This window comes from Ailuropoda melanoleuca, chromosome 5, assembly GCF_002007445.2.
Source record: "Ailuropoda melanoleuca isolate Jingjing chromosome 5, ASM200744v2, whole genome shotgun sequence".
Classification (NCBI taxonomy): Eukaryota; Metazoa; Chordata; class Mammalia; order Carnivora; family Ursidae; genus Ailuropoda; species Ailuropoda melanoleuca.
This window is the reverse complement of record NC_048222.1, coordinates 16487950-16501552: the sequence shown is the minus strand read 5'-3', so window position 1 is coordinate 16501552 and position 13603 is coordinate 16487950. Positions and strand designations below refer to the sequence as shown.

General features: G+C 35.7%; 1 protein-coding gene across 1 annotated transcript in view; it reads right to left on the bottom strand.

The window, feature by feature from the left end:
* Positions 1-1286: 1286 nt before the first annotated feature.
* OFCC1 (orofacial cleft 1 candidate 1) overlaps positions 1287-13603 on the bottom strand; it is a 182263-nt gene continuing 169946 nt past the window's right edge. Inside the window, 2 exon segments of the mRNA XM_034660197.1 lie at positions 1287-1406; positions 1499-1581. Coding sequence (XP_034516088.1) covers positions 1287-1406; positions 1499-1581 — 203 coding nt within the window.

Here is a 13603-nt window from a genome sequence, read left to right as displayed (position 1 = left end):
AAAAAAAAAGTACGTAATACATAATAGTATTTCATATGTAATACGTATAAAAGGACATGAGCTTTTTTCCTTCCTAGCAAGTTGTTCTTTGTTTCCTTATCCTAGCTTTTAGACGAAGGTATACGACCCAAGAAGCAGAACATGATGTATGCCTACCTAAAAGGAGAAAATAATTCACAACTATTTTGAAGTATTTCATGATGAACACAAATATAGAGTCTAGAAACAGTTTCTAGATTCAAAGCCCAGCTATGCACTTATTAGCAACGTTATCTTGGCTAACTCGCTCCACCTCCCATGCCTTATTTGTCTCCCCTGTAAAATGGGGAAAATGATGATAATGGTAGTATCCGTCCCATTAGTTGGCTGTGGGAACAAGATGAGTCATCTGATGCAGAGGACTGAGAACATTTCCTGGAACCTAGTCATATCCAAGCACTCAGTAAATACCGAATTCAAATGTCATCGTTACAAATTTCACTAAACTTTTGATTCCTAAGTTTCCTTTTTTAATATGAACTGTGATAGAAACATAACCATTGTGAATGCTGTAGTGGTCCTCTAGACATTAAAAACTTAGTCATTTCTTTGAGTATATGGTGGCCCACTATTTAGAGATAAAAACAAGACTGACTTTAAAGTCCATCCTGAGTGTAAGGCAAAATGTTGGTTCTAGGGGCGCCTGGGTGGTTCAGTCGGTTAAGTGTCTGCCTTTGGCTCAGGTCATGATCCCGGAGTCCTAGGATCGAGCCCCATGTTAGGCTTCCTCCTCAGCAGGGAGTCTGTTTCTCTCTCTACCCTTCCCCCCACCCTAGCTCCTGCTGTCAATCTCTCTTTCTCAAATAAATAAAAGAAAATTTTTTAAAAAATTAGTTCTATATACCTGTATCTATTTAGTCAGGAAAGCGAAAAATTAATGATTCAATAACTTGTCTGGGAGAAGGCAAGGATTGGAGGACAATCCTTTCACTTCAATTTTCTAGCCAGGCCAAATTTTCTGAATACTTAAAACCCAAAGTCACTTGCTCTACGTAGATATGGATTTTGCAAATGGCTGACTACCTAAAAACTGGGTTCGGTAATGCTGATAGAATTAATTTAGCCAACATTTGAAAAGCCAGGCTATGTAATTTATATAAATTTATCAAGACAGTTTCTGGACAGACTTCCTGGCAGCCACTACCATGCCAAATAAAACACAGTACAATCAGCACATTTTCTAATCACCCTGCCCAAGCTGGAAAGAGCCTTGTAGACTGATTAATTTAACTAAAGTCTTCAACAGCTTAAAGAAGTCTGATTCGGATGTAATAAAAATTTATTGGCATTACTGATTTCACAAACGTCAGCTGCTTTAGCGTGTCCCACACTTCAAAACCTGCTTTGAAGACCAAATTACTTTCTACCTGTAAATAGATTTTAAGAAATCATAGTTAATAATCAGGGGCTGCTGTTTTCATGGTTTTTCCAAAGCCAACGTCTCCAGCTTTCATCTTACCTTCTTGTGTAATTCATGGTCTTCTTTTAAGAGATTGAGATCACAGTCCATAAGGCAGAGACCAATTTTATTAGAAATGCTTCCTAGGGTTAAAAACAAAAGGTGGAAAAATATAGTACAGATATTCACTTCAGAGGATATGTAAGCTTATACTACTGTAACCTAAGAGTTTATGTAAAGCCTGACAAATGGGGGTACAATAAAGAATTGTGGGAAGGAAGCTCTAAGACGTTCTAGCCTCCACAATTTTAATTCGGTCAATGTATGAACTTCAAGTAGAACTCTACCAATGGCTACACCACAGGGATGCAATTTACAAGCAGCAGCTGTGTCTGATCTGCTTTCCTACCCGCATCCGGGTAGAATTCTCCATTATCAGCTATTTTTCTGGGATCGAGTTTTCAAAGAAACTCCTCTGCACCTCATACCAATGTTCCAATACTTTAAGACTAGAAAATTCTGTTCTCTGTCTGTGCCCAGTATTTTCCACCTGAGCTATCTTTTCCATGTGGCACGTGATTTATTTCATATCACAGTTTCTCGATCTCAGCACTATTGATAATTTGGATTGGATAATTCTTTGTTCTGGGGGCTGCCGTGTTTTATAAAATGTTTAGCAGCATTTCTGGCCTCTACCCCCTAGATGCCAGCAGTAGCTTCCACCTCTCCACCCCTCTCCACATTTTTGACAACCGAAAATGTCTCCAGGCATTGCCAAATGTCCCCTGGGGAACAAGGCATCCGCAGTTGAGAACCATTGCTCTAGATCAAAAACACTTCGCGCAAAAAAAAAAAAAAAAAAAATCTCTTTGCAGACAGTGTGTCTTCTTCATCTTGTTTCTTCTACAGTGTCTAACACAGGGCCTGAAATACTGTACCTTCAATACTGTTTCTTTCTTTTTTGTTGTTGTTTACATTTGAGAGAGAGAGAGAGAGAGAGAGAGCAAGTGCAAGAGAGCTAGAGAGCACAAGCAGAGGGAGTGGCAGAGGGCCTGATGCCGGAGCTCCATCCCAGGGTCTGGGATCATGACCTGAGCCAAAGGCAGACGCTTAACCGACTGACCCACTCAGATGCACCAATACTGTTTCTTAAGTTATCAGTCAATCAATTAATCAATCTCATAAGGTTGACCCAACATCTTTTTTTTTTTTAAGTATACATGTATCATATACCATAAGCAGCTAAGGTCTTGCTGCTTGTCCTCTTCTCCCTCTCCAGGGATCAAATATTACCATCCCCTGGCTCTTTGGAATTGCTCTTGTGGACATTTTTTTTTTTAATAAGATTTCCACAGTGTAAAAGTTTTAGGACATGGTCTCTATGTCTGCATGCTTTAGGAAACCTTTTCTCCCTAAAGATGACCCAGCCAGCCTCTTCTCCCCAGTTGAAGTCTGTGTGGCTCATGCATTTTGAACAGCAATGGTTTCATATTTTCTGATTCTGCTTCCAGTCCACGGTGCCAAACTGAAGGCAGATACCAACAAATGTCCTTTTTCAGGGAGAGTCTGATGGGTCAGGTGCCCCTAAAGCCTAGCACTTTAGTCTACTGAGATGAGAGTCCTGTAGACGGTTAAAAGAGCTTCCTTGAGTCTAAAACAAAATTCACTGATGGTGAGGTTGATATGGTCAAAATCAAGATAAGAAAGAGAGGAGAAGGGAAAAAAAGTGGAATTACATTTTAAATATACCGTTCTTTTAAAAGACCTAAAATTTAAATTCCACAGTGCATAGCTGGTAGGTGGAATAACAAATATGAAATAATAATGGAATGAATTTGTAGTGTTTTCACACCATTTCATATATATTATATTGTTTACTACACATACGCACACAAAACAAACTGTTAAAAGGGCTGTCATTACCTCATTTGACAGACTTGGAAATTGAGACTCAGAGAGATCAAAGAACTTGTGCAAATCAGACAGCTAACCAGTAAAAATCTGAAATTTAGGCCCAGTTCTATTTGACCTCAAAGCCCATGCACTTAACCCTTCTTTTACATCTTAGGTGAGAAATAAACCCCATTTTCTACTTACACGCATTGTTTAAACATTGAATGATATATTCATTTTTTATTGCTACTGGAACACATTTCCACCAACTTAGCAACTTAATATTCATTGAAGTATTTTGCAGGTCAGAAGTCTGGGCAAGCATGGTACAGCTGGTTCCACTTCTTCCAAGTCTTACCAGGCCGAAGTCAATGTATCAGTCAAGGCTGCAGTTCTCATCTGGGTCTTAGGACCCTCTTCCGAGCTAGCTAGTTGTTGGCAGAATTCATTTCCTTCTCCTGCTTTCCTTGCAGTCCCCTTTCAGCCAACAACCACAAGATGCAACCTAACACTTTGTATCTCTCCAACTTTTCCTTCTGCCTTCTCTTCTGCTTACCAGCCTAAGAAAGTTCTGTCCTTTAAAGGTTCATGTGATTAGATCAGGTGCACCCAGATCCTCTCTCTTATGGTGCTTCCAGAGATGAGGGCTTGGACATCGTTGGGAAACCATGTTAGAAATCCTTCCTACCAGGAACCATCTCTGACATAATGGAATTTATATTGCTTTATGTTAAAAAGTAGTACTGTGCGTGTCCAGATAATAAAGTCCCAACCAAAGAGATAGTCTTCTGAAACTCTAACATTTGTTCTGTTCTTATGTAAAATGTTCTCTGCTCCAAAACCTACCTTCTTATTTATAAAAATGTATATAGTAAATATATATACATTAGATAATTATTAATGTTCACTTCATGTAATTATATACACCATGTAATTATATACCTTATGTAACAACTATTATACATTATATAAATGTATACATAATACAATTCTTATNGCTCCAAAACCTACCTTCTTATTTATAAAAATGTATATAGTAAATATATATACATTAGATAATTATTAATGTATACTTCATGTAATTATATACACTTCATGTAATTATATACCTTATGTAACAACTATTATACATCATATAAATGTATACATAATACAATTCTTACCAAATTATGATCATACTGTATATGCAGTTTTCATCCTTTCTTATATTGTTTTTTTATTAAATATTCCTCAAAGTCTGATTTTTAATCACTGAGTGATGCTATTTCATTTTTTTTACTTAACCAGCCCCCTTTAGTTGGACATTTACATCATATTGAACAAATTTCACAAAAAAAAACTTAATATTTATCTGTGCTTATTTTCACAAATGAGTATCTAAGATCAGGAATACTAAATCAAACACTTAGGATTCACAAAAAGAACTATCAAAATTCAATCTGCCATCAGCAATGTATGAGAGTATCCAATTTTCCCACATGCTTGGCAAAACTGACTCTCACTGTATTTTTCAGTTTGGCCTCCTTGGTAGACAAAATTATAACATTTCATTGTTATTTTAATTTGCAATCCTGTAATTCTAAAAAATGTGAACACTTTGATGTTTGCTGAGCACGTATGCTTTTTATGTTGTAAGTTGCCATTTCCCCAATTTCTTCCAGTTGCAATATTTAACATTTTATGTAAGATTTTTATCTTTCCATATCAAAGATGTTAACTGTTTGCCTGGTACACAGGTTCAAAATATTTTTCTGTTTGCAGTTTGCCTTCTAATTTCTTTGAGAGGTGTGTGTGTGTGTGTGTGTGTGTGTGTGTGTGTAAGATGTGGTTTTCAATCTTATATAATCATGAGTATCAGTGCTTTTCCTTTACTGTTTCTCTTTTTGCTTATAAGCTTACAAAATTTGTCCACACTAGATAGTCAAATGAAGTGTACAGAAACAAACTATAAGTAAATAAAGAACTCATGAGGTTCTTGCATGATTTTCTTTCATACTTCCCCCACCACCATTCAGGTGAGCAGCCATGACACCGGAAGTCCTCCTTACAGCCCAGGGCTAGACATGCAAATAAGACTAAGCTTCATTCCTCTTAAAGGACTCCTTCCCCTTATTTCCCATTCCTTTTCACTACTTTGCCAAGCCACCCAGACTCAAAAATCTCATCCATGAGTTTTCCTTCCCTATTGTGACTCACAGCCAATCATTTGTCACTTTGTCTTTGACCTTAAGAAGATTTTATAGCCGTTCCTTCCTCTTTTCAACCTTAAACCTGACTTCCACCTTCTTCACTCCCCAAATGCACATGTATAGGCAAATGGATAGATCACAGAGAAGTGGTGACTCTTAACTGAAACAGAATTACACCTATACTTTTGTTCACAACTGTTTTTTTTTCTCATATAAGAAATCATGGTCATCTCTATGGTAATAAAATACATATCTAACTGTATTTTACTTAAAATGAATTTTCCCCCTTGATCTTCCTTATCTTCCATCCACATTCCCCAACACCTCTCCATTCCACCTGCTCCACATAACCCATTCTATTTTCTCCATGATCATTTCACCAGATACATACACGCACACACATATGTGAACATATGGATACACACATTGATGGGGTATTTTTCACTGTTACACAAAAAGGAGATTACATATTGCATACACCTGCCTATACCCTTTTTCACTCAACTATGTCTGATGGAATTCCCTTTGAATCAATAACTATAGCTCTAATTTATTATGTTGAATGGCTGTATAGTATATTATACTGCAAATGTAGCATGATTTATTTGACCATTCCCTACTGATGGCATTCATTTTTCTTCATTTTTATATTCTTATCAGGAAGAATGCTACAATAAAATCCATGTACTTGTATCTAGCCATATTAGTGCTTTTACTCCTGTGGACGGGTTTCCAGGGTGAGATTGCTGGGTCAATGAGTTGACATATTTTAAATGTTAATAGATGTTGTCTGGTTGCTTTCCAAAAAACTTACATGCATATTTATGTACATATGTAAGTACACATATATATTTAAATAAAATATATATATATATTTCCATAAGCAATGTATTACAAAATCTATTTTTCTAAATCCTTGATAGCAGATCACCTCTGAATTATTAATTTATAATATTCTTAGATTACGATCAGAGAGAATGGTCTCTATTATTGTATTTTGTATATGTCTGTCACATATATAAAACCTAACAAGGTTAGGTTAGGCTTTATATTCAGCTGTTGTGTAATTTGATGCATATAAGTTGTATCATATTATACCTTTTTCATAAATTATACCTTTTCTCATTATAAAATGTCCTTTTCTTACTGTTTAGACCTGATTAAATCTTAAATACCAACTTGCCTGATGTGGACGTTGCTTCCTGGGACAGCTTTACTTTTGTTCTAATTTTCTCGTATCCATTCATACATAGGTATTCAACATTTCTTTAAGGACGTTTATTGTAAGTTGTGGGTTTTCTTTCTAACTTAGTTTGACAGTATCTTTTACTGCGGGAATTATCAAATTATTAGAAATATTATATCTTTTATTTTATTTCTTTTTTATTCACTTTACTTTTCTACTTCCTCCTTTCCTTTTCTTTGTATTGTTGATTCACTTGGGATGAGGTTCGTTTCTCTTGGCCCTTCCGCCCTTAGTGTATGTTCTCCATTCAGTTATGCTTACTTTCTTTCTCTGTAGCACAGGCGTATACAAAAAGGACAAAGTTATAAGGGTATCACAAAGTGCCTGGTTCTAATAAAGGAGTGGTAAAAAATCAGCACAAAGTGAGAGATGCCTGGCAAAGGGAAAGATATGAAAGTATATGTCCAAAGAAAGCATAAAAGTGTCCCATGAGAGAAGAGGTCAGCTTTTAAAAACCTAACAACTTCTACCATTTGACAGCAGCAGAGAAATAAGCACTCTCCGCTGTCCAGCTCCGGCCTGCCCCTGATTAGATCCTGAAGGAGTCAATAACCATGATTCACAAGATGGAGAGAAGGTGTAAAAGCATAATACTGAGAAGAGATTGTACCCAAGTTCTGCCCTCCCTTCTCAATATTTAGAGCCGGGCTGAAGGAAACTGCAATCAGGGTGAAGCCTGTAAGAGATGTTCAAAACACCTTTTTTTTTATTACTTGCCCAGATAAGGCATATGAACCAGTGATTTCAGACTGGAGGCAGAGTGTTAGTAAGACCAAGGGAGGGGGCGCCTGGGTGGCTCAGTCGTTAAGCGTCTGCCTTCGGCTCAGGGCGTAATCCTGGAGTTCTGGGTTCAAGCCCCACATCGGGCTCCTCCGCTGAGAGCCTGCTTCTTCCCCTCCCACTCCCCCTGCTTGTGTTCCTTCTCTCGCTGCCTGTCTCTCTCTCTGTCAAATAAATAAATAAAATCTTTAAAAAAAAAAAAGACCAAGGGAGGAATGATGCGCTCACCACATACTCCCTTCTTACAGGTACTCACCTCATTGCTCTAACTCTGCATGCTATGTTTATTGTGAAAGAAAAATAAAATAAGATAAAAACAGGAAGGGAGGAAAACCATAAGAGACGCTGAACAGTAGGGAACAAACTGAGGGTTGCTGGAGGGGATGGAAGTGGGGGAATCAGGTAACTGGGAGATGGGCATTAAAGAGAGCACTTGATGTTGGGCACTGGGTGTTGTATGCAACGGATGAATCACTAAACTCTACCCCTGAAACTAATAATATGTTAATTAAATTGAATTTAAACAAAAAATTTTAAAAATAAAAATAACTTTTAGGAAAAAAATAAAAAATAGAAAAATAAAAGGCAAAAACAAGGACCACCCTACTCTTCGCAGACTTTAACACTTGAATCAGTTGATGATATTCCTGGCAACTGTGCTGCCACACACACTGTATTCTCCCTGGCTAAACCCAGAATATCTGAATCCAGTACTATTACTTTTAAAATCAAAGGGCTTCAGAAGGGAGGGGCGTGGGGGAATGGGATAGGCTGGTGATGGGTAGTAAGGAGGGCACGTATTGCATGGTGCACTGGGTGTTATACACAACTAATGAATCATGGAACTTTACATCAAAAACCAGGGAAGCACTTATATGGTGACTAACATAATATAATAAAAAAATATTATATTAAATAAATAAATAAATAAATAAATAAATAAAGTGACCTTCCTGGTTTCAGGAAAAAAAAAAAGGTCTGAGTGATAATTTATATATGATAAAATGTATATATTCTAATTTAATGAGTTTTGACAAATATATGCACCCACGTAACTCCCACCACAAGTAAAATATAAAGCATTTAGCATCACCCCCGAAATTCTTCCATATCCTTTGCAGTCAATCCCTCGTCCCCAACATACACACACACACAAACACATGCACACACACACACTCACTCACTCACTCCTGGCAACCACTTATCTGATTTCTACCATTACAGATTAGAATCCTGTTATAAAATTTCATACAAGTGTTATAATACAGTATTTACTCTTTTGTGCCTGGCTTCTTCCAACCAGAACAGTATTTTGATACTCATCACTTTTTTTATTACTGAGTAATAAGCCATTTTGTGACTGTACTGCAATTTATTCGTTAATTCATCTAATGATGTATATTTGCCTTCAAATTTTTGACTGTTGTGAGTGTGCTGCTATGAACACTCATGTTGAAGTCTCTTTGTGGACATGTGTTCATTTTATTTGGTACGTACATAGGAGTAGAATCACTGGGTCTTTGATAAGAATCTATTTCATTTAACAAAAAACTGCCAGTTTTCCAAAGTGGCTGTACCATTTTGTACTCCTACCAGCAATGTTTAAAAGTTTCCTCCAAGTCACCATCAACACTTGGTGGTGTTCGTTGTTTTTTGTTTTGTTTTGTTTTGTTTTAATTTTAGCATATTAGTGATGGTGACATGGTAACACATAGTTTTAATTTGAACTTCCTGATGACTAAAGATTCTTTATGAACTAATTGCGCATTTCGTATATCCTTCTATGAAACTTCTAAGTATTGTAATTTTTTAAAAGTGAGTTGTTTTTCTTCTTACCAGTGAATTGTAAAAGTTCTCTATATATTCTGGATACAAGCCATTTTTTAGATATGGGTACTACACTTGGTTTCCTTCAGTTTATAACTTGTCTTTTATTTTTTCCTAACGGCAACTTGACTAGGAAAAGCTTAATTTTGTTGAAATCCAATGTGTTTGTTTTTCCCTTAAAGTAAGTAATTTCTGTGTCTAAGGACAAAATTATAAAGATTTCTCCTATGTTTTCTTCTAGAAACTTTGTTGCACTGGCTAGAACCTCCAGGATATAAAGTGATGAAAAGAGACATCCTTGCCTCATTCCTGATTTACAAAAGGAGACATTTAATCTTTCTCCATTAATTCAGAGAAACATATGCTGTATTATTTAAATCTTTTAAAATACACTAAGTTCTAATTTATTAACCAACATATGATCTATCTTGCAAACATTCTGTATTTCCTTGAAAGGGAGGTGTATGTTGCTGTTTTTAGATGAAGAGTTATGTAAATATTAATTTGATCAAGCTGGTTCATAGTGTCATTCAGATCTTATATATCCTCCCTGATTTCTTTTTTGTCCCTTTGTATTTGCTTCATGATTAGTGATATTGAGTATCTTTGCATCTTTTTATGTACCTGATGGCCATCTCTATACCTACCTTGGAAAATGTCTATTCGGATTCTCTGCCCATTTCTTAATCAGATTGTTTGATTTATTTGTTTATTTTTTGGCTATTGACTTGTAGAAGTTATTTATATATTTCGGATATAATCCCCTATCAAATATATCACTTGCAAATATTTTCTTCCGTTTGGTAGATTGTCTCCATTTCATTTCATGGGTGGTTTCCTTTGCTGTGCTGTTCTTGGTTTCTTTGTCCATTTGTTTTGCTTTTGTTTCCTTTGCTTTTGGTACCAAATCCAAAAGTCATCATCGAGAACAATGCCAAAGAGCCCACCACCTGTATATTTTTAGTTTTATGGTTTCAGGATATTTCATGAATATTTAATCTCTGTCATTAGGAGAATATTTAGGATTGTTGTATCTTCCGAATAAATTGCCCCTTTCATATTTCTCAAAGTCTACTCTCAGATTTCTAATATGAAATATTAAATGTGGCCGCACCAGTTTCCCTAGATATAGCATGGTACATATTTTTCTGTCCTTTCATCTTCAGATGTACAGTGCCTCTCTCGTGGACAGCATACAGTGGAGTCTTGCTTTTTCTTTTAGATTTCAGTCCCTGCTTTTTAATTTAATTATTTAGCCTTGAACATTTTACGCAATTATGTATGTGGTTGAGTTTGTCTACCATCTTCCTGTTCACTTTTTGTTTTGTGCCTTTTTCTTCTTTGTCTTTCTGTTGAACCTCCCTTGCCTACTTTTGGGTTACTTACATATGTTTTGTATATTATATCTTATTTTCTCTGTTTTTCCTCTTCTTTCCTCTATTATTTTCTATTATTTCTGCATCTTTGAGGTTGTTTTACTATTCGATCTAGGATTAATAGCATGAATTTAAAATTATCCACATCTACTTATGGTCAATATTACAGACTTTCATGCTTCACACCCAGCATTCCCATTGTCACTTTACACCTCTCACTTCATAAATATGATAAACTCACAGCAGTATGATTAAAGGTCCCGCCCCCTAATCCTTTGAGCTACTGTTACCATGTCTTTTATCAGTACATGGTTTACAACCTCACCTCACAATGCCGTTTTATTTTGTTTAAATAGTTACATTTTAAGAAAATTATTAGATAAATGAGTCTTTAGTATTTATCTCTGGATTTGCAATTTCTGAGACTTCGTTATTCTCCAGTTTAAATCATCTTGTAACATTTTCCTCCAACATAAAGAATATTCTCTAGCTTGTTTGTTTATAAGTGCTGGTCTGCTGGAGAAATATTTTTTCAGCTTTCCTTCATCTGAAAATGTCTTCATATCAACCTCAATTTCTGAAGGAAATTTTTGCTAGTTACAGAATTCTGGATTGACATTTCTTTCCTCGGCTCTTTAAATATGTCATTACATTGATTTCTAGTCTCCATTGTTTCTGATGGCAATGCTGGCCATTATTCATATCATTGTTCCCTTGCATACAATGTTTTTCTTTTTTTCTTCTGTCTCTTTCCAGAATTTTCACTTTTAGTTTGATGTTCTTCAGTTTGACTATGATATTATTTTTTTTAAGATTTTATTTTTTTTAGTAATCTCTACACCCAATACGGGGCTCGAATCTATAACCCCAAGATTAAGAGTCTCAGGCTCTACCTACTAAACCAGTCAGGCACCCCAACTATGATATTCTTAATACAAGTTTCCCTTTCATTTATTTTTTGGAGGTTCCCTGAGGGTATTCAACCTATAAGTCAATATATTCAATCATGTTTGGGAAATTTTCAGTCATTACTCTTTTAATACATATCTCTTCCATTGTATGACCCTTTTTCCCTTCTAAGATTCCCCTTATACGTATTAAAACCATGTGATATTTCTCCATAGGTCTCTTGAGTCTCTCCTTTTCTCTCTCAGCTTTTTCTTTTTTGTACTTCATATTGGTTAATTTATTCTAATTCTTGAATTTTTAATTCCATAACTTCCTTTGGTTATATTGATTATAATTTCCATGTCTCTGTTGGGATGATCTAACCATTCATTAAGACCATATTGTCCTTTACTTATTAGAAAGTGATTTCTTGGAATTTATGAACATATTTATAATGAATGTTTTCATGGCTTTCCTGCTAAATTTAATATCTGAATCATCTTGGGGTTATTCTTATTCACTACTTTCCTTGTCTAAGATTTACATTTTTTTCTTTGCATATCTAGTAATTGTAGATTATATATATAATGTGCACTAGAGAAGACTTTAGATTCTGTTATCTTCCTTGGAAAAGTGTTGTTTTCTTTTTGGTTTTGTTTGTTTGTTTGGTTTGTTTTGTTTTTGGTTTGGGTTTTTTGGGGGTTTTTTTTTTTTTAGTGAACAGTTCAGTTACTGGCAAATCCCATTAAACTTGTGTAGGTTTGAATCTACATTTCGTTACAACCTATCTGTAAAAAACCAAGGGTTTCCAAGCCACTGTAACTTATTAGAACTCAACCTCAAAACCCTAACTTCTCTGTGATCTTGCTGAAGCATGGTTTTAGGCTTTCTTCAGTCAGATTTAGAGTATGCCCCTCAGAGTATTTTTTTAATATATATATATTTTTTTAATTGAGTATAGTTGACACACAATTCTGCATTAGTTTCAGATGTATAACATAATGATTCACTTCTCTGTACATTGTGTTATGCTCACCCCAAGTGTAGCTACCATCTGTCACCATGCAAGGCTATCACAATATCATTGACTATATTCTCAATACTATGACTTATTTATTCCTTAACTGGAAGCCTGTATCTCCCACTCCCTTTCACCTGTTTTGCTAATTCCCCCATGCCCCTCAACTCCAGCAACCATTAGTTTATTCTCTGTATTTATAGGTTGGATTCTGTTTTCTGTTTGCTTATTTGTTCATTTTGTTTTTTAGATTCCACAAATGAGTGGAATCATATGGTATTTGTCTTTCTCAGTCTGACTTGTTTCATTTAACATAATACCCTCTAGGTCTATCCATGTTATCACAAATGGCAAGATCTCATCCTATATATATCTTCTTTATCCATTCATCTATCAGTGGACACTTGGGTTGCTTCCCCTATCTCGACTATTGTAAATAATGTTATAATAGGGACATCTGGGTGGCTCAGTTGGTTAATCATCTTTCTTTGGCTCAGGTCATGATCCCAGGGTCCTGGGATTGAGTCCTGCATCGGGATCCTTGCTCAGTGGGGAGCCTGCTTCTCCCTCTTCCTGCCAGTACTCCTGCTTATGTGTGCATGCTCTCTCTCTCTCACTCTCTCTCTCTGACATATAAATAAATAAAATCTTTAAAAAAAATAATGCTACAATAAACATAAGGGTTCATATATCTTTTAGAACTAGTGTTTTTATTATCTTTAGGTAAATACCCAGTAGTGGAATTGTTGGATCATATGGTGTTTCTATTTTTAATTTTTTGAGGACCCTCCATACTGCTCTCCACAATAGCCGTACCAATTGACATTCTCACCAACAGTGCGCAAGAGTACCTTTTTCCACGTGCTCACCAACACTTGTTTTTTCTTGTTTTCTTGATGGAGCCATTCTAACTGGTATAAGGTGATATCTTATTGTGGTTTTGATTTG